The sequence below is a fragment of the Sitodiplosis mosellana genome, unplaced genomic scaffold (assembly GCF_009176505.1).
Source record: "Sitodiplosis mosellana isolate CC-2019 unplaced genomic scaffold, AAFC_SMos_1.0 Smas_scaffold_1, whole genome shotgun sequence".
NCBI classification, from domain to species: Eukaryota; Metazoa; Arthropoda; class Insecta; order Diptera; family Cecidomyiidae; genus Sitodiplosis; species Sitodiplosis mosellana.
The window spans coordinates 16,594,296-16,617,192 of record NW_022595244.1 but is presented as its reverse complement, the minus strand read 5'-3'; the positions used below and the strand labels follow the sequence as shown (position 1 = coordinate 16,617,192).

Sequence of the window (22,897 nt, the reverse complement as noted above, 5' to 3'; positions counted from 1 at the left end):
TCGTGCAACGCAATGTCGTTAATGCTCATGATTTGTTGGATGTCGAATAAATTTTTTATTCGTACATTCGCAGAAGGTCACATGCATCACAACGATATTGTCGGTGGAACACCCGGGAGAAGATTTCTTTATGATTAAAGAAAATACCGCAAACGTTCCCTTGCATTGTCATAAAACTTCTGGCATTTTTTTTATCACTTCAACAAAATCACATTGAATGCTGTCATTTTAAACAGCATTTAATTTAGTTCATTTGAAATTTAAAGCCATTTTTCAAGTGTTTCAAAGCACTAAATCGAAGGAGTTCTTGAAGCGCTGAATGCAAGTGAGAATTTTTCAAATTGGCTGAATGTAAATGAATGTCGCTTTTAATGGTATTTTAAGCAATTGTTACTGCAGATACTCAAAATTTGAATTTACACTTGCATTAACTCCAAATGCAAGTCAATGCCAAATGCAATAATTGAATTCGAAGAAGCTTCGTGAAGGATCGAAATAAAATAACGTAAATTCGCTGATTAAATAAGTCGTTTTTGCTAATCGCCTTGCCTTACAAATCGCATTTTCCATATTTTTTTTCAATTCAAAACACTTCTGATCTTACTATTTGCTGAGCAACTGTCCACTTTTTGTCAATTTACATAACGTACAAATATGTTGTCACATAACAAAGCTTAAAAATGTATTTGTTTATTCTGTTGAGTTAAAGTAGCTACAATTCACACATAAGAAGAAGAAGAAAAAAAACGAAGATAAGTTTTCATCATGCCCACTAAAGCCGCTTCCAAAAGTGAGGAATGCGAGGACAGCTAATGGTTCAAATGACAATATCATACTTGAATTATTATTATTTAATTACGTTGTAGCTTTCGTTCTCCCAACCCAATGAAGTGTCATTGTTCGGTTGAATTCACTTTTTGCACTTAAAGCTGCCATCGGTTTTTATGACGGCTTTGAATTATGGGCGCAGATGCGATATCGAGTGCAAAGAATAATGTTGATAAAACAGAATGGCCGTATATTTGTTTGAGTTATTGAAAATTCGCTGACAGAGCTGACGATTGACCGTATTTATGTCTCGAAGAATTGTGTAAATAATGGAGTCGTGCGGCTTAGAATGGCATGCGTATCAGTGGTCCCAAGCGTATTCGTATTGCGAATTGTGAAATATTTCTTTCATTCTCGTACACAGAAAATCCATTTGAAAATGGATTTGAGCGCACTTGTTAATAACAATGTAAATCATAGTTCACAAAGCCATTAAACTCGTTAAATGCACATTGCTCAATTGCTGAGCTGTGCGAAGCAAAGAACGATTGTAATGCGCAATTCTTGTCATTTTTATCCATTTAAAATGTTTTGCATGACGCTCAAGAGCAAATCGAAACGGACATGAAGCGAAAGCAAATGTTTAATTTATTCGTCAAAAAAAAATTACAATTACCAGAGTAAAGTGCACGTGAAACAGAAGAAAGAATGAACCTTTGTGCATTAGCTTTTTCTTCTCGTAAAAGCCAACAGAACTACTGTACTCCAGACGACTCTTTTGCATCACAAATTCAATGCACATATTCAATTCTCTAATTAAACGCATGCTTTGTGTGCGTTGAAATGCAGATAAACAAACACATTGTTTAGCGCAAAGTTGTAATTTCTCGGTATTGTGCGGCGGTTAAAATGCGTTGCACGATTTTCAAATTGTATTGTCTGCCTCAGTTTTGCTTTGTTTCGCCTGTGTTTAACAGGCTAATTCAATTAACGAATTCAACGTGGGCAACATGTAAATAATGGCACAAATTAACGGCTTATTATTCATATTTGTTATGGAAATTAACAAATTAATTTGTAAAATCGGCGATTTTAAATCGATGCACAATTTGATGAAATTCAGTGCGAAAAAAGTGATTTTGATTTAATATAGAAAATATAATAATACCGATTTTCATTACATCATTTGATTTTTATCTAATTTTTTTTTCGATCAATTTCGATTTTATCGATACCAATTGTAAACATTCAATCAAATGGTTTGATTAAAATTGTTGCACCGTTCAAATCTCTACATTGTATTTTTAATAATATCTCTATAGAGTTATTACTATAGATAGTAAATCGTATTTACAAAATGCAGCGCCACGAGCAATGCAAACTGGTTAGTATCCGAAATAAATTACAAAATCGATGAAATTGATTTAAATTAAAAGGCAGTAACGACGATTGAGCCCGATAATTTCTTCTAATGAATTTGTTCGCGATCGACAACAAATATACACGTTATGATTATCCGCAAATGAGTTGATTGCGGTTGTTTACGAATGCTCGCAGAACATGAGAATACATAAAAAAGTCATAATTTGCAAGCGCATTCAAGAAAGAGGGAGAGAGAGAGAGAGAGAAAATCATGGCTGAATAATGCTGTTATTTTTCCTGTACAAAATCGGCTAGTCGGGCGTTTGATGGGTCTGTTTCAACTTTTTAAGTCGAATTGCATCGGTGAATGTAAGCCAGACCGTTACTTTGCACATTGTACTCGATGTGTCGTGATCAAAAAAACCTTCACGTTTGCAAAATGCCTGCGACCATATCGAACACATTTGTTTATCGACTTAATTAATAAATTTTAATGGAAAAATCGTACCATAAATCATAATAAAATGTTTGAAGAAAAAAAGAAGTAGTAATTTCTCGTTTAAAGTGTATTGATCGGTTTTTCATGTGGCATTTAAACTGATGTCATGCAGATTTGAAGCATAGACTAAAGTCGAATTTGAATAATCGTCGTAGAAAACAGAGATAATATTGATAATTACTCAACATGTTGCACCATTTTTTTTCTACCTTAGGTTGCAATTTCTTAAGTAACAACCAATGTTACATTTCTTTTTTTTTGACGTTCTTAGTTTCCACGAAAGAAACCCACAAAATGGCACAAATTAGTGAAGAGCTCACGATTTAAGTGTAAAAAAAATTCCATTTGATTACGATAGCCAACGTTTTCGAGAATCAGCTCTTGCATCGGCAATTTTTTCTCTTGCATCGGTTACGATGGAAAGGCAAACCTTTTTAACAGGAAAAAAAGCGAAAGCTTCTGTAATATCAATAAACGTTGGCAGTAAAGTGATTCACCTCAGACCAAAAAATGCATTTTATGGTTTTTAGCTTGCGTCATCCAATGGATTCACTTCGAAAAAAGCACTTTTCAAAATCAATCGGCTTTATTCACGAGCCACAGCAATGAACTGCGCCCCAATCACAATTTGTACAAAAAAGGCTTTTATTCATTAATAAATTTTGCGGTTAGTAATTATGGCGGCAAATGATTTCATAGTTTTTATCGCCGCAGATGGATTGTATTCGGTATTTTATTGCTAGATTCGGCACCAGAAAACGACAAAACTTTCGCGTTGCTCAAATAGAAATCGCAGATGTTCCATCAAAATAGACCAATTTTCTAAATTGAAGCAATTAAGGTCAATTCAAGCGAATTCAAGCGAACGTGTACAAATTATTCACTTTTCGATTTCAATCGCCTTCAATTGATTGTGCCATTTTTATTGATTACACACAATCATGATTGATAACAAATTTACGAGACGAATCTGGTGCCTATCAAAGCGATAAAAATGGTAGTCGCGGCTGTGCGGCTGCTAAAAACAGCGCACACACACACACACACTGCGAGTAGCAAACATTCAATTGATCACAATTAAAATATCAGCAGTTTTTAAATTGAAATTGAGCAGCGAAAGAAATTGCACAAAGACGACGACGACAACAACGACAAGGCGCAGCGAGTGAGAGTGTAACGTGACAATTTATTATCATATTGGAATCAGTTGTGTTTACAGTTCGCATCACATATGTTCGTGTGCATGTGTCAAACCGATTGTTTACATAAAAACCGTTCATTTGAGCACAGTCAACACAGATCCGATGGCTTTTCACGCGAAACCAGTCAAGCCAATTGAATTGCAGCAGCTCTGTTTATTCACAATGATGAACTTATCACCAAACATTTGTGCCCTCTTTCGAGTTGGCGAAGCGGAGCAACAGAGAGAAACCAATTAGCCGCGTTCTTTTATTTTCCATCGCCAATATTCATTTAAATTAATTGTCATTCGAGATTGTTTCGAATTTGACAACATTATCAATTTTAGCCCGAACTCAACTCGCTCTCATCCTATGATTTTCAATTGAATTCACCTCACAGCGTTTGTGTGAATCGCATTTATCTGCCTGCCTTTTTTTCTCGAAAAAGTGGACTCATTTCAGCCGACGGGCTCGAGTTTCAATTAATATTTGCAGGTCATATCAAGTGCCATTGAAAAAGGTCTGATCGATGAACCCATTTACGGAATAAAATGGCTTTTTATATCGAAAACCATCGGTTTGCTATGAAGAAAAAAAAAACGGCAAAGCCCTTTGATCACCAACAATTACGCACCACTCGCAAAACGCGAAATGAAAAAAAAAACGCATTTTTAATTGCGATATCAGCGATTTTATACAGTAAAATGAGATAATACAGTGGAATGTGAGAGACATTCCATTCGATTAGGTATCAACTTCTGTTTCAGTTATCTGCGTCTGAGTCAGTGTTTCATCTATTCGATATATACACATACATTTCGCACCGTGTCTCATTAAAATGCCGCAAATTTGTTGTTTAACGCTGTTTATTTTGTGCAACGGGAGAGAAAAAACGAAATACGTAGCAACCGAATGTGCAGCCACTGCGTGTAATCGGGAGAAAGAGAGAAAGAAATAGAGTGAAAAAAGTGCATTTTTTTCACTTGGCAAATATGGTACTGTGTAGAGAGGCTTGTGCATTGGCGGCTATGTTGTTGTTGATGTTGCTGATGTGTTTTTTTTCTCGTATGATTTATGCGAAACGTGAGTGCATGAAAATGGATACGAACAATTTGCCGACTTTTTCATCACGGCAAAATGCCAAGCACCACATTTTACCATATGCAAACGTACACACAATATCACTTTTTTCCATTCTCGACTGCAGCAAATGGGATACCAAATAAAAAAAATTGACCATAAAGAATCCTCGGTAACACGAGCACCTGACAATGAAATTAAAAATGAGCCTCGACGTGTGTTTGTGTATTTGCAGTCGTACGTAAATATTTGAATTTTAATTCTGGTCAGTGCGTTTTTTTATACAGCAAAAAATGTATTATAAACTACATGAAAACCGCGATACTTCCAATGCCATGCTTTGCATCGCAGTCAAATCGCCTTGATTACGTTTAATAACAATTATTTAAAGTGCATTAAAAAAAGAGACTTCGACTTCTTGGCTTTTTTTCTGTTCCTGTCGCGTCTTAAGTATTACGACGCAACTGTTAATTCAATTTATAAATAAAAACCTACCGCAATCGCGTCCATGGCCATGGTGACGCCGGTTGATTCGATCTCTCAATGCTTTATATCCAAAATAGGTAAAAACGACACAATGTCAAACACTTTTCGAACAATCTGTTTATTGTCAACCGATCCGTCGTCGTTTTCACTTAATTATCCCAATGAAATGGTTCCGCTTTTTGCGCGCATTTTTCGTTTCGTCATTCCGATTTATATTCAAAATTACATTCTTTCTTCCGTATTTGTATGAAATTCCATCTCGGTTCGAATCTTAATCGGAATTTGTACAGGAACTGCAAGAAAATTGCACTTGAAATTCACTGAAAATTCCTTTTTTGGCCTCTTGATGAATCTTTGAATCACTAATGCAATTTGTGTGCACTAAATTCATGCCATCCAAAATGGTAACTGGTCACTTTTCATAAATATCACTGGCATTCTTCTCCACTGACATTTTTCTTACACTTCACGATTCGTATCGAAATTCCTGTTTACATTTTGATATCACCTTCAAAGAATAACGAGAACTTATTGCGCTGATGCAAGATGATGGCGTGATTCGTTTTTGCTCAGCAACTTGAAACTTAAACAAAATATCACATGGCATAACATGCGTACAGACGAAGACTATTCGATTCGGTCATCGTTTAATATGCGAGAAAAAATCTCTGCAAATGGCTATCAGTTCGTAGAATACCGGCATATCATCTGCACTCCGACTGACCACACGCTGATTCAAGAGCAACAATTGAATCGTCCGGTTGTTTACTTAAATCACATTACAAAAGACGTGCCAAATTCAAAACAGAAAAAGTGTCGAATAGGCCAGATGTTTTGTGTACATAACATAGTGTCAATATTATTTCAACTATGAGAGAAACAACGAGATTGTTCTGCTCTTTGCGTTGATTGAAGCAGAGAAAATTATCATAAGTGATAAAGTCCGAGTTCATACTGTGCTAGAGCTGAAAACTATGCTGATAACTGTGTGACACAGAAAAAGAAATAGCTGATAAATAAAATTTCAAGCATTGTCAACAGAGATTCGAATGCAGGATCATGCGTGTATTTCGCCATTATGTTGAACAAAGTGACATTTAATTCTTATCGCGCGCGCAAAAAAATATCCCATTTGTCGTCTTGCTTTTTTCTTCTTACAAATTCTCATTGCCGTATTATTTGGGCTGATGTGAATGAGGCGTAAAAAGTGAAATTACATTTCGATATTGAGAGTGAGTTGTGCTGATGCTGCGAAACCAATCTACAACTGTTTGGATTGTGCGATGCTATCATTTCAAGTGAATGCAATCCACTCCATATGCTGCACAATTATTACTTCTTTTTTTCTATATCGCACGTAATTCAAACGGTTGCACCACTTTCAAACGGAATGCAATGATGGAAACAAACACGGAATTCCATCGAAATTGAAATCGAATGCGACATTTTCTGTGGAAATATTATAAAAGCACGCGGAGACATGGAAGATTTCAATATTTTCAGTCGACACATTCATAAATTCATAAATACTTCACGTTCATTATCGAAGAAGCATCTAGCTATATGGGTTCAACGGTGGCAAAAGAAAGCTATCATGCCACGATGTCATTAGTGGGAAAATGGTGTGTCTGTCAACGTTAGCAGACGGCAAACATACATTCGACAAACAATGGTTTCCGATGTAGTTCGAATGAAGCCGATGAACGTAATGGCACTTTTGAAGACGTTGTGAACAGAAAATATTTCCAATCGACACACAACGATGGAAAATAGCAGCGATGGCCTGATATCGAACCGCCCTATCATACAACACACATATTCACTTCATTTTCTCAATCATTCTCGTCGACGATCGTAAATCATGTAGATACCATTCTTCAAACACCGAGCAATTTTTTTCCTCCTGTATTCATCATACTTTCGAAACATTCGAAAAATCGACTGCATGCAGTCCGTGGAATGTGTAACACTGTTTGTATTACGTGTTGTATATTGGCGCGCGCGATATGAATCAACACCGAGCGACCGACACGCGAACCGTCCGGATCAATGAAGTATGCAGCGTCAAAGGTACTACGAAACCAGGAGTACACAGCACAAACGCCAAACACACACCATCGACAATGACGATTTTCAAATGTGTATTTCTTTTCGTCTGGGAAATTGCATATTTATCTACTTGACGGCGGTATGCTATCGGAATTAGATAACTGCAACTGGAATTATTGCCATGTCTTATGCTACAAATCGTCCGTCTTTTTGCATAAAACGAATGTCGTGACGCTTGAAACAATTTTTTTGCCACTCTGCTAATTTTTTTCAATTTCGTTTTAATGATAAAGTTCGGGAATGCGAAATGTTTGGCGATGGGAATTCGGTCGAAGTGGATATTTTTTCGGGAAATCATAATCAGAGCCAGATCAAACAGGCGATAAGAATTCATGACGCTTTATTTTTGTTTCTTATTTTTTTACACTTTTTGCAAGAAATCCGGGGCCATCAACAATAGACACCGAAAATATTGCGATGAAAAAATGACGGTTTTATTCTGTGTTTATTAATGTGAAGCGATTTCCTGTGAAGAATGGGCTCGAAACGGATGTGAGCGTGTTTCGTTTGCATTTTTCCCTCTTTTTCTCTAGAATAAAGTGAATGAGCGCGCGCGCGCGCGGTCGAGACGTCTTTACTCATTACCAATTTAAATTGTTTGATATGCATTTCAGCCGAAGCAGCCAAGAAAGGCATACAAGGGGCAATGTAGAAAAAAAAAACGCTAAAGATACATGTTAATTGGTGCTGAAGTCTGCAAACAATAAAAACATGAATAAATAAAAGGCAAATGACGCGTCATCCAGTGAATTCGATGGCATGGCTTTGATGCAACCATAAGCTGCAGAATTTGTTGCAAAATTTTCTTGGGCGTTCGTTAAACTAAAATAGATAGCTCTAAATAGCTCTTCATCGCTGATTGACGCTGTCAAAATAGACCATGAAAAGTACACTTATCCAGTTGAATTCCATGGAACTGCTTTCTAAAATTGATTACAGTCGGTTTTTTTTGTCTTAATTACATTTTTTATTGTCGCTGACAACAAATAATTACCGAAAGTGTGAGCAAAAAAGTAATCGGTTCGCTGTAACAGCGATAAAAACATAATTTGTTTTCACCGAAAAAAAAGAGAAGACAAAATGCGTGTGAGCAGAAAAAAACCTCTGTGTATATTCACATGGTGTATGATTATTTATTGATTGTTGTGATCGTAATATGACGATGATTAACACTTCAGCAACTTTTTTTTCCATTCGCATTCAGAATATGCCACGCACATTTTGCCGTTCACATTTATTGAAATGAAAAAACAAAAAAAAAGTCTGCGATTGCTTTCTTCGTTGTTTTATTTTACACGCTCTCTGCATTTCCTTTAATATATCAAACCGATTAAAGTTAATTTTTCAATATGTGTGTTGTATGTGGTTGATTTTTATTCGCGCGTTGCGTAGGTTTAACAAGTTATTCCTAAAAAAAAAGTCAACGTCGCCAATATATAGTAATATCAATGCAATTTCAATGCGGCGGCGGCGACGACATGGACTGCAATTTTTGGCGTGTGTGCTGTGCATTGCAATTTTCATGTGCCGGTTTGTAACTTGTTGGTAAGCTGATCTTTTTATGACAACTGCTTTGCACGACTGACAGTTAATTTTGTGTTTAATGAAGCTTCAGTTGAATCGAGTTTTGTGTATTTCGACAGGGTGAATCATATGCTTGTGTGTTGTGTGTCGATTGCTCAATTGGACGGTCTTTGATTCTGAATTTCTTTTCTTTTTCTGCTTCTGACAACTTGGAACGACATTCAAATTCCGTGGAATTAACGAATTAGTTTCAACAACACACAACAGAATGAGTCAAAATGATTGAAATAAAGAAAAAAAACAAACAACACAACAAATTATAAACTATAAAAAACGAATCATCAGCATGGTCGTTGTGGACGTCGTCGCCGTCATCATCAATTGACATTGATGTAGATCATTCCACACACACACACACACACACACACAAATCCGCATATAAATAAATCACAAAATCATCTTGCTTCATGCGAGCCGCTCTCGGTCGCGATCAAAAAGAAGGTTACTTTGTTGACCGGAAAATATAAAGCCGAAACAACAAATTTCGGACGGAATCCACATTCATAATAATTAAGGCTCACGCGAATGACACTTAAGTGGATTTTAATTCGGTCGTATTGACCAATTATACCCAGATATGATAGGCCTCACACACACCGCTAGCAAATTAATCGACGGTTTCTTTCATCGAATCTACATTCGTTTGACATTTTTCACACTTAATAGAAAACCTTTGCAATTTCCTTTGTGTCTGCACCGTGACACATAATAAACGATAAATCTTCACCTTTTACGATCACAATCACAAATCGATTCAGAACACAAAACCGTTTCGAAATTCACCATGCACAACGTTTGCGAAGCCGTGTGCGTCGAATAAATTCTATATCCAATATGAACAGCACAACGAAATGTTCAAATAAACAGCGCGCCCGACCATTCATGACTGAAATCCTTATGAATCGCTGTATTTGCATTGAGGCCCAAGCCACACGACGTGCGACTCTCTCAGTCAACCACACAATTATATCATTTCATTAGGCTTGTTATTGTTGGTGTTGTTGTTGTTGCTGTAGTTGCTGTTTCTCTCTTTTTTTATTTGCCTTGTTTCGTTTATTCATTCATTTATTTATGTTGGGCTTGTGTCTCTATCTCTCGTGTGTTCGTGTGTTCTTGTGTGTCAGTGTGTGCATGGGCGATATGATGATTGTTGTGGCGTTCACATGCAAACATGTGTTCGTAGCCGCAATACGATGATGATCAGTTAACGCTCACTGACATTAACACACCGATTTTTCGGTCACACGACACATATGCGCGCCGCTCTGTTGTCTCGCTGTCTTCGTTGCTGCTCTTTTTTTTCTTCCACTGTATGCGTGACTGACGATGGAAAGATAGGAACTAATAACAACATTAATACAATCGTAAATTCGTATAAATTGCATACTGTTGACAACACTTGCACAAGTCACGAATGCATACATGACGATCGATTTGAATGCCAATTCTCTTCGGCTTACAAACCGACCAAACTTGCTCTGGCTGACAAAAGCGATCTGCTCGAACGCCAAATTTGCATTAAAATCAAATTTACTGATATTGAAAGTGACGTTGTTGTTGCTGCTTTTTTAACATAAAATGATCACAAATTTTGCGGTTTTATCGATCTCTTGCGGCTATAACCAATGCTATTAAAATGGCTACGCTGATTTGTCTCAGCGGTTTTTTAAAACATTTTCTAATCATTTGGTACCTCCATATTCGAAGAATATGTAATTGACAGCTGCATTCGGTTTGGTTTTTGGTATTGCTCGTAACCAGTTTTGAATAGCGGTTCACCGAATAGATATCACCCAAAATTATTTAGTGGCTGAGCTAAAGCCATAGAAATGTTTGAATGATATCTTTGCTCGGACCATATTGCGACCACATGGTTGGCTTCATTGTTTGTTCAGCTACCTAAGCGTCCAAAATAATGCATACAGCCATACCTTTTTTAAGTGTCAATCAACTCGTCATCAGAATGATTTCTGGTCTAAATGACTTTTGTCTGCAGTCAAGGGTGGAAAATACATTATTCTCTCCGAATGAATTGAACATTTCAAAGCGAAATTTTCATAATTAAATGAAAGCAGTTGAAATTACATCATTCGGCCAGAGCCAAAACCTCGGCAATATCTTCTTTCATCATGCAAAAATATGTTCGCATTTTTCGTCTGATGGCTGACAATAAAATGCAGCATTTTCGGTCGCTGTTTTCAAATCAAAAGGAAAGTTGCAATTAAAATTCATCGTGGAATACAAAGACCGTTAGTTAAAATACGTTCTGGTGCACATTTTATGAAAAGAGCAGCAATTTTCGTCGCGTCAGCCAAATGCAAGAAAGACGAATAAAACGCAATTTATCTGTCATCAGCGAGCATTTGCTGCATTTCACTTTGATATGGCAATACGCATAATTGCCATCTCCTCGGTTTCGGTTCTGATTGAATGCGCCAGATAACGCAATTTATTCGAAACATTACTGCATTTTGCATCGCAATTTACCGTTGCACAATAGCACTTTATTCCGATAATTAAATGAAAATGAATTCAGATTGCTTTTTATTTCGTTTCTGTTGTTGTTTCGTTCTTCTTTTTTTTTCTCTCCGTTTGCCACGTTCAATGCCAAACCATTTTGTTAGTGAGCAATTTTTATTCCATTCGACAAGAGAAAAGCAGAATTTTTTTTTTCGCTTCAAAATGTCGCAACTGGAAATTCTATTGTTTTGCATTCAAATACGAAATCCTCTAACATTCAAATCACTTGTTAGCAACGTTTTTTTTTGTCTATTTCGGTTTTGTTTTGTTTTTCTGTTTGTGTTTCCACGACAGTGGCAAACAAAATGTGTACATACTCGTACATTGTCTGTATGACGTTTTATTTTCCGTTTCGATTTTGGGTTAATGATTTGCGTACATAAATGTTTGTTTTTGTTTTCATATGGGAACACCGTAGTGTATTTGTTTTTGGCTCTCAAGCCACAAATAAAACGGAATCACATTCATCATACATTGTCGACGGAATCGCGACGCTATTGGGTTTAACGGCCTGCCTCATTTACATTGTATTTACACAAACGCACGTGTTTATTATGGATCGTCCGATAGCCAGTGTCGGTGTATGCGTACAACTGTTTTTTTTCCAATACAGTAATCAACATTTGTGTTCTAGAAGCGAGCCGATTTTTTTCCTTTTGATCTAATCCAAATTATAACGGGCTCGTTCATTGAAACTCGCTTTGAATGCGGACAAAAGGAAACAATTTCAACCTGAACAACATTAGCATTTTTATTGATTTTGACTAAAAGTGTGTGGTTTTTTCATTCCAGGCAAATCTGAATTTAATTCATTTTGATTAATGAATGTCCTGTGACGCCTGCTACCTATCTCAAAATGGCGAAACATTTGTTTCAACCCATAATTTATATTTAGATTGCCTCGCTCCAAATACTTTGTTGATACGACGGAATCGGCGGAGCGTGAAGGCATTGGTCAGTTGAAATCAGTGTCAATTTGCATTATCTTGTTGTTTGATGTGAGAACATTGTCATTCGATTGATGTTTAATTTAATGATAGATTCGCAAGCCGCTTGAATTAGCGGAATTATGTTTCAAATTAATCAAACCCGTTAAATCATAAATGTATTCAATGGCTTATCAAAATCCACAATTGAACCAATACGAGTCATTAAAATCAAATTGGCCCAACTGCCAGGTTTTCCAAATATTTCGCGTAACCGCGGCAGTATTTTTTAAATGCCGAACATGACTAAGCTTGAAATCAATTTATTGTTGAAAATTCTCGTTTGTAAGCGTACACATTTTGTATTAATTGCATCGTGTTTAGAAACCGATAATTCCACGGTGCAATGGATTTGCTATGCAAATTAGTTTATTTTCAGATTGCAATAAAATATGAAATTTATTTCCGTACATTGGATTGGAGTCGGCGTTGTGATACATTGGATCGTGTGGGAAACAATGCAACCAGCTGCACCAAAAAAAATCTATAGTATTGACTGAATTGGAGGCAAACACATGAATTAGTAATTTATAGTGGCTTTGATCGTTCAGCTCGGTAGGCAGTAACTAATTAATAGGCGAATTCGAAAAAGCGTCGCGTCAATTTGGCCCAATTCAAATTCAATACTGTCGATATTTATGTGCAAGTGTTTGCTTTTGTCACCATCGTGTGTACTGTATAAATAATAAAATTCGACGTGACGAATATAAGCCGGTTAATCTGTAGCAACACCGATTCATCGGCATAAACAAACCCGACACACAATAATGCCGACGAATTTGGATTAAACAAAAAAGAAGAAAACAACAAAGAACCGTATAACCGCAGGATTTTTCTTTTTCGTTTCAACAAAATTTATTAAGCGACATGTATGGTAGTGACAGAGACACATCGCACGGTACGCAAATCATATGAGTAAAACCGAATTCTGAATTCTTTCATTGCATCGACGAAACTGTAGGCAATATCTTATGCTCATTTATATCGTTATCGTCGTCGTCGTCGTCGTCGTCGTCTGTGTACATCTGGCATTTATCGAGAGACAGAAAGGGAGAGAGAGGATAAAAAAAATGAATTGAGCACATAAAAAATTGTGTATGTGCTGTTTATTCGCTGGAAACGGCAACTTGAGATTGCTTTTCTTCATCTTTATTTTCCTTCTTGCGTTTCATATTGTGACTGGAGCAATATCATCACGCACAAACAATGCATTGTGCCACGTGGGCTAACCGGTACATCTTGTTACTTGTAACTCCTTTCAAAATTCTTGTTTTTCTCTTCACGTTTGTAGTGCTGCTATGTGCATCGCTTATACTTAATCTCTGCGTGACGCATTCACTCGACACCCATATTCCATTTTCCATCGCGCTTGCATCAATAATAATAATAATCAAACGGTTTGATATGTAGACGGAATTTACATTAAAACATTATGTAATTGATGATACCAACCGAATGCGTGACGATTTACAAGATTTAATCGAACACAAGCGCGGCTATTCCACTGTTTAAAGTCCAACGGATGTTGGTGCTTTTGTTCTCTCTTACTCTCTCTCTCTCTCTCTCTCTCTCTCTCTCTCTCTCTCCCTGACGCCCGAATCGCGCTCTTTTTAATGAAGTTCAAATTGTTGCGAATGTGCATAATAATTATTATTAATGTCAAAGTTTTCAGCAAGGGATTTGGCAGCGGCGATGGCATTGACCAACCAGAGCGAAGAAAATTGGATTAATGGTCGCCACGTGAAAACAACATCGCATTCATGATGACACTCATTTTTAATGACCAACGCTTTATGCAGAGCAATCGGAGATTTTTTTTTCTGTAATCACTGTATTTGTGTTTAATCACCCGGAATGTCCGCTCTATTGCCTCCTTGGATCGTATAATTAAGTGCATAATGTCATCCATTAGAGACGATGCAACGGGAGATGGTTTAGCTTAAGAAAATTGCTCTCATAACAGATAAAATAGCCTTCATAATGTTATCTTGAGTTTTATTATTATTGCCGTTCAACGAACACTTGAACAAAAATAATACGGGGTTTCCTGTTGCGAACGAAAAATATCGAGAGCACGGAATCAACAAACGCCCAGACTCAATGACGGAATGTGATATATAAAAACTATGGCATTTTTTCTCTCTCTAAAGTATTATAGTCCCCACAATCACATAAAATCGAGAAAAATCTTCTGGGAAAAAGTTTTCACAAAAAAAAACTCGTTTGACATTTCGCAAATCGGTCTCTCGATTTCGTAACTGTGGCGAAATGAATAAACGCCAATTTTCTTAAAATAAAACATTTTTCAAATCAAAAGCATTTTTTATCTGTTCACAGCAATCCATTCTTTTTCCTATTCTCGATGTCAACGCTTAGACTCGCAGCTGTTTATAAATGACAAAAAGATGATTGTTGTCATACGTTGAAAAATTGCCACTTGAATCATGGTCATGAACGATAAAGCGTTCTGCATTTTTGCGTGTATTTTGCATGCCGTCAATGTGTATACGTTAATCGATGTGTTTGTGGTTGTCGCTGTGCGTTGCTGTAATTTTGTTTGCTCGTTGTTTCAATTCGCCTCGTTTCAGCCGTGTTTAAGTAGGTTCTAATTATAGTTGTACATAACATGCTGTGAATGCAGAATGCGTAAATTACATGCGTAGACGGACGTCGTCGAAGAACCCAATATAGCAAATAAAAAGGCCAATTCGACGAACAGTGCTGCTGCTGTTGTTGCTGCACAAGTTATATTTGATCGCTAAATTAACGGCCGTCAACTTAAGATGAGCACGTAGACACAGTGCCAGTGAGACTTTGATGTGGTTGTGTCAATTCGTTTGCGTCGCACATCAACCGCGAAAAACTAGAAACACGTCTGGCTATGGCACTGGCACCATCGCAACAACAGCACAGCATTGTTGGAGTTACTCATTTTTATTAGACCTTAAAGTATACACTTTATCATCATGTGAAAACTGAAAATGGCATGCAAATAGTTACATCTAATTGAGTGACTGTTTGGTTACGCAGATGCATTTTATCCAGAAGCTGACGAAAACTGGGAACGCTTCCAAGTTGATTGGCTGAAAGTGAATGTTGACATTCGAAGCTTACGCACTCATAAATTTCAATGCTTGAGATGTGACATTTTCAGAGTGCCATGTGGATAATTCGTTCAATTCCACGGTAATAAACTGTTTTAAACGGTAATTTATTACATGCTTTCAATGCGCAGTACAGAACTTTTTTTTCCGCTGTGATGCCATTTGCCGCGCTACAGTTTCTGTCAACGATAGACGATAAATTCTGATGCACAACACTTTTTCGGATCGTTCAATTTTCCACTTAATCAATTTACTGCGAGAACAATGACACATTCTTGTGCATTGAAACAATAAAAACGTGCGCATCTTTCGTTCGCAACGATCGTGACATTGCACGAAAAGTAAAATTTTATTGTCATACAGGAATTTCTCTGTGGCTCAAGGTCATTGCTATGACAAAAGTCACAATGGCATTTCTCACAAGATTTTTTATTTTATTTATTTATAGCCAAGGAAACTGTCAAATGATAACAGTCCTCCCAATTTGTGAACAAAAAAAAACTGGTTTATGATGACACATTCGTGCTGAATATATCCAATTATTTTATACGTGAAACGAGCGTTGACTGAAGCTAACACGCTTTGATTGAAACGAACACAAAGAACCCATAGTAATTCGTTTCGAAGAAAATTCCAAACTTTTGAGCATTTCCTGTGTATCGCGAAGAAGAAACAATAATTTGCGCAATCAAGAGAATTACATTAGTTGGGCAGCCAAGCGGAACGTCGAAAGCAAACAAAAACAATCAAACAAAAACTGAGTCATTCCGGGTGATTTGAATGAGGTGAAGTGGAAAACATTGATGCCAGCTAATTATAGAAATTCGCAAATAAAGCAAATCACCTAAACAAAAACGTGTATCATGTTCGTTCAACGTCGAGCGGCTCAGTGTAACATGAGCCGGCAAATTATAGGCATATACTCGTATTCGTAAACAGCAACATTGCACTAGAAACAATTCCATTTTGATCGACACATACACCCAACGCAAAACCATTCATTTAGTCTCACCTTAAAACAATTAGCGAAATGATAGAGCCCATGTTTCAGCCGGTCTATTGTTTAAAATTTGCAAGGGTCGCAGTTGTTTTATATCGCATCACTTCTAAACATTTGGCTTGCATGTTTTAGCATTAGCCTCTAGGATCAAGGTACAGTTTATTTACAATTCAAGCTGTATCAAATTCCGAAAAAAAAAACCATCAACTTAAATAGCGGAGATTGTTTTCACGAAGAAAAAAAATCCACTGGAAAATTAAAAAAAAGGAATCAATTGGTCGCCCTGAGCCGACTTTTGTTTCGTGATTAAGGAAACATATCGAAATTAAGTGCTGCTTTTTTCCGTCAAATTAAGTACATAATGTGAAATGGGCCGTATACGTGACCATCACTTTTATAGCATTTTTGGTGTATGTATCTTTTTTTGCTGGAACGGCGGTTCAAACCGCATGCAATTAGTTACATATTGTTCTACTATGATAGCATAATCAAATTTAATGAGCACCCAGACTCGAAAAAATGCGAATAGATAATGTCGTATGCGTTTTTATTTCATAAAAAGCCACCGAAAAAAAGTCCAAGATATGCGACCGCATCAAGTGAACGACGCATTGATATCGGAAACATGAATGAAAGGTCAACGAACCACTTGGCTGAAGCAACAGCACCAAATTTGAATATGATAATTTGATTGTGGTCGTAAAAAAATGCACATTACATACAGCAGCCCAGCCCTCCTTGAAACAGCACTGCTTCCGTTCATAAATCCTTAAACATGAACGATTCAGCCGCAGCAATCGTACTTTTATCCACTTTTGACCAAGGATAGAATGGGATTTTCATTCGATACGACAACGATTTTGAATTTCTCCATCGAGAACAGGGAACTAGCTCAATAAACATATGTGCAACGGAAAAAAATGATATCGAATCCAAATCGACAGGGACGTTTTCTTCTCGGATGAACCAAAAAAGAAATGAACAACTTGACAAACATATTCGAATGTCGAGATTGAATTCATGAATAAATAAGTCGCAACGGGAACTTGAAACGAAGCGAGGATGAGAAATGTCGAGAGGAAACTGCGAAATGTAATGGAAGTAGTAAATAAATTCTATAATCTTTTCAGTTTTTTTTGCTGCATACGAGGAATTGAAGAGATTTGAACATTTCATATCTCTTTTGTTCAATTTTATTGGACAACCAGCGGCACATGAGAGCAGATTAATGAAATTCCATCCGCAGAAAATGTCCAGAACACAAGTAGAAAATGCAAAGAAATTAAAATCATCAGACAAATCTTCAAAGTTACCCATTTCTATGCAAGTATAGTATGCCGAACCGTCCATTCAAAAAAATTAAAAAGCGAAAAAATAGAAGGAATTTTAAGAAGATTCGTATCAAGTAGACATTTAAGCCACTTGAAATTTATAGTCGAAATCATTTGATCTGCCATAAAACTGAAGAAAAATTCGACTTGAGCAAAATGAGAGCTTTGGATTGCAGCATTTTAGGCGTTTTCAGCTTATGACTTGTAACTTTGTTTCCCGTGCAATTGTGGTGATACTTTGAATTTAATTTGGAGTGAGAATGTGATTTGAATGAATTTTCAATGGTTTTTGCCGTGAAAAACCCATCCAAACAATCCAATTTATGATAATGACACGGTTGAAAAAGGACAATGACCAAAAATTCATCCACTTAAGAAACGCTCCAAGTTTGCACGATTCACATGAGTGAATGGCTAAATGGTTTCTTGGTGGCGGAAATTAATTGTACGCTACAAACAAAAACCAAGGCAAAGATCAGGCCATAATTCAAAGAAAACAGATCGAGACGTAGAAATATCAATAGCATCTGAGCATTTATCAAAGCGGCCGGTTGTGTTTAAATCATTTTCATTTCTCATGGAATGAGATTCGTCTTTTTCGCTGCGGAAACGCCTTTATGGGAAATTAAATGGGAAATGATTTATTTGCCTTAAAAGATTAAATTTTGTACGGGAAATAATGTATTTAAAAGTTGGTTGAATCGGATGGTCTTCGACGACGACGACAACGACAATGGGATCCGTAGCATAAAAGCGGCGACGATTACTTCAATTATGAAATTTTAGCAAATGTGAACAAAAGCAAAAGAAGCATTAGACAGCTCGGTGTTGTTTCGTGTCTAAGGAGATTTTATTTGCTTACCACAGTGAAAATGGCTTAATTCGGGATCTGAACGAAAATTCCTGCAGTGTTTTTTTCAACGTGTATGCTTCAAGCAAAACCAGTGACGGAAATTCTAGAAACTTTACAGGATTGAATCACTTGAGTGAAACCATAAAATTTGTTTGTTACATTCATAAACGTGTATCATCAGGTGCTTAGGCTCAAGTTCGCATAATGAACGAGCAATATATAACAATGTACAACAAGACGGGCGAACGCGTTCTTCAAATGACGCTTTCATCAACGCCAAGTATCAAATGTGCTCAACGACACATAAACAACAACAACATCAGCTCAAGACGCAATTTTATGTAGTAAGTTGTTCATATTGTTGTTTTCATACGGTTTTTGTCTTAGTTCATAAATTTATGTTTGCCATGGAACAAAAACCTCAAACAAATACATAAAATGCACACAGAATGAAATGAAATGTGTTCGCTATGCGAAAATCATCGTCGTCGTTGTAGAACATCGTGTTTGGTCATCATTTGGTTCCGTACATTTTCATGTGTTGAATGGAAAAACTTTATAACCGCACGAGGGAAAAGATGCGAACGTTCGCATCGTTGCCATTGTCATTTTATGAATTGTGTGCATAAGCATCATTTCAACACATCGATTCCAGAAACAACCTCCGCCTCCAAAACAATTTCACTAAAACATAATGCACACCCACCCCCACAGTCTTTTCAACCGTACACACATTCGTCTCAAAAATCGTCACATTTATGGATCTATTCTGGTGAAAAGCACTCTTTTCATTCGGTGCACAACTTCCTGCGTACATTAAAAATGTATTCAAGACAGGAAAAAGAATAGCAGACGCTCTCCCCATCGCATGTTGAATTCTTGCAATTATTTATAGACAATTTTCACACTACTTAAAGCACATTCACTTAATACGCTTCTACCCTTCGATTATTATTATGATGGCGTCTTTTTTCGGTTGTTTCACCGTCAAAAGTAATGCTTTAACGAAAAGTTTTCGTGTTGCAACACCGAGGCGAACGAACGAACGAACGTCGACGACACGTAAAAGTTTAATTGATTGTGAACGATTCTCATAAATAATAAAAGTTTATTCATCAGATGGGAGAAAATTCGGATGAGCCAATGAAAATGCTCTACTCGATCGATGAATATATATTTAAACTGCTAATTTGGACTAACTGTTCGGAGTTCAATATTGATTGAGTTCGATGTTGAGTGCGGGAAACTTTTATTCAGAAAAGGTTTGCTGTGTTCAAAAGAGTTCAGTGCGCTTGATTTTCGGGAATATTTTCTCAGGTATTAGCAAAGCAAGTGGTATGCAATAAACTGTGTACTTACCGTCATATAAGCACTTTGTGCCCTCGGCTGATTGTTCGTTTTCGGCCTGAAAAGAAGAGAAAAAAGTTATAATTAAACCTTGTTCAAAGTTTATTTTAACCGAAATCAATAAGACATTCCCTCAGAATTTAGTAATACAATTTTAGTCACAGTTGAAGCTGAATTTTCGGGTAGCGGACATAAGTTCCCAAACGGACCGCTCCGTGGTCCGTGGTCCGTCGGTCCGCGGACCGACATTAAGTTTCCACGGACCGACGGACCGGACTCACGGACTGACGGACTGGACTCACGGACCGACGGACCGGATTCACGGACCGACGGACCGGACTCACGGACCGACGGACCGGACTCACGGACCAATGGACCGGATTCACGGACCAATGGATCGGAATCACGGACCGACGGACCGGACTCACGGACCGACGGACCGAAATCACGGACTGACGGACCGGATTCACGGACCGACGGACCGGACTCACGGACCGACGGACCGGACTCACGGACCGACGGACCAAAATCACAAATTCGTTTTCACGGACTCGTTTCTCTATGACAATTTACCAGGGGATCAATGCGAATTCATTATCTCCATTAAAATCAACTCATTTTCACGAATCAGCTCTCGAATCATTCAACCAATTTTGGACAAAAAATTATAGATGTGTTCCGTACTCGTCCCTTTTTGGTAATAGCAAGAGGTGTATTTATCGAAATTGAAACTGAAATTTCATCAAAGAAACTTCCCCATCTTCCCTTGAAAATAATACAGCCAAAAACGGTCAAATATTTTGAAAAAGAGCTCCATCGTAATGGAAACTAACTGCGAGTGGAGACGGTGTGTAAAAAAATTGTGTAGAATAACTTCTTAAATGGAGATGGTTCTTTCATTCACAAATTGTACAAAAAATTATTCCAAATTAGTTTGCTTTTGAGCAAAATGTCGGGAAAAAAATGATTATATCCATTTTTTAAAAAACTTAACTCGCTTGACTTTTATGACTACTGGCAGTCAAGAGTAAACATGATAACTCTTTTGAAGGCATGCAGTTAGAATCATATACACGTGGGCGGATCAAGATAACCTAATCATTTTTCGAAAAATCGTTGTGATTAACGTGACAATTAATCAGATAATCATTGGGACAAAATGAAATCACCGAAATTTTCGGATTAACCGAGCCCACTCAATCATTTCGTCAAACAAATCTTGGATTTACATAAAATCCAGTTAATCACACCGAATTTTTATTAACTTGAACAATTAATTATTTTTCTTCAATATTTTGTCATTTGTTGACAATTAATCGATCAATTAATCACTTAATTAAAATGATTAACGGAGATTAATTAAGATCAACTTCACCCGGTTAATCGCCAATGATCAATTGATCACATAATCGCAATTCGCCCACCCGTAGAATCATATTTAAACATATTTGGAACAATTCTACACCGCGTTGGTAGATAGTTGCAAAATTTAAAATTTAATTGAATTCATATTTTTTCGCGTCAAAACCCATTCGACACGTTTATTTTTGTATTAATGCTAAAACAATAAAAAAATAAAATAAAATGGATAATAAAATATTTTTTTGTTGTTGTCATATGATTTCGCAATATTTCATAATGATTACGACATATTGGAAATACTGCGAAATCATATTAAAAACCAAACATACCCAAGCAAAAATTTACAACCTATTTCATCAAATTTCCATGAGCCATTGCTTAGTTATGATATCAATACCACCACGATCAACTTGCATGACGTTCCATACTCACCAACGACATTCAAATATATGGCCAAACGGATTTCTCGATTTCTGTTTAGGCCAGAAAAAGTGAGAGCGATGACGAGTCATTGACCATTGTTCGGTTGGCACAAGCTTCTGCGGCGACAACATCCCTCGGCGCACAGTCAACATCGATGGTGCATGACGTCCAGCCAAGTACGGTACGTTTGCATGATTTTTCTGCTCTTTTTTTACACCTTTTCTCCTTTGCGCCCCAAAACTTATCAACAAATTCAAATCAGTTTTATTACCTTGTCAATCAAGCTTGCACTAGATCTTGGTAATTAAAACAATTTCACTGAACGTCTCCAAAGGATATATTGCCGGAATACCAAAAGACAGCCAATGACATCTTTAAACCAACTCATTGAATCATCGAATATTTCGAGCAACTTTTTTCAATCGTGTGTGGCTTGAGTTGTATATAATCAACTTCACGGCGACACTAGCAGCTTCTCTGCACACACATCGTAGAAGAGAGTACAAAAATCATAGTATTTTGGCAAATGCATCGAGTAACCATTGCGAAACATCAATACGTTTTGGCTAACGCGTAGTACCGGCCCACAGAGAAGCTGTTAGCGTCGCCGTAAAGTTGATTATATTCTAGTAAAGCCATACACGTTTGAAAAAAGTTGCCTAAAAATACAATGATTCAATGAGTTGGAATTGAGAGATGGCATTGACTGCTATGTGTCAAATGTCTTACATTTGAAATGTATTGTGGCACTTTCCCTATGTTACATATATTCAAAAGTAGCTTTGGCCATATATTTGAATGTCGTTGGTGAGTATGGAACATCATGCAAGTTGACCGTGGTGGTATTGATATCAAAACTAAGCAATGGCTCATAGAAATTAGATGAAATAGGTTGATTCTGA

The 22,897-nt window shown here is 37.0% G+C and overlaps 1 protein-coding gene across 8 annotated transcripts in view; it reads right to left on the bottom strand.

Annotated features, from left to right (window-relative positions):
* The window catches only part of LOC129570964 (protein sprint), a 145,324-nt gene that overhangs the window by 104,243 nt on the left and 18,184 nt on the right, over positions 1–22,897 (bottom strand). Inside the window, exons 1-2 of one of the 8 annotated variants that reach the window (XM_055451425.1) lie at positions 9,641–10,031; positions 5,386–5,669 (exon numbers count right to left, since the gene is read on the bottom strand). In XM_055451425.1, coding sequence (XP_055307400.1) covers positions 5,386–5,406 — 21 coding nt within the window. In that variant the 5' untranslated portion in view covers positions 5,407–5,669; positions 9,641–10,031. Of the gene's footprint in view, positions 1–5,385; positions 5,960–9,590; positions 10,032–20,222; positions 20,269–22,897 lie in introns of those variants that run through there. The other 7 variants (XM_055451363.1, XM_055451299.1, XM_055451048.1 and 4 more) reach the window with 7 other exon arrangements.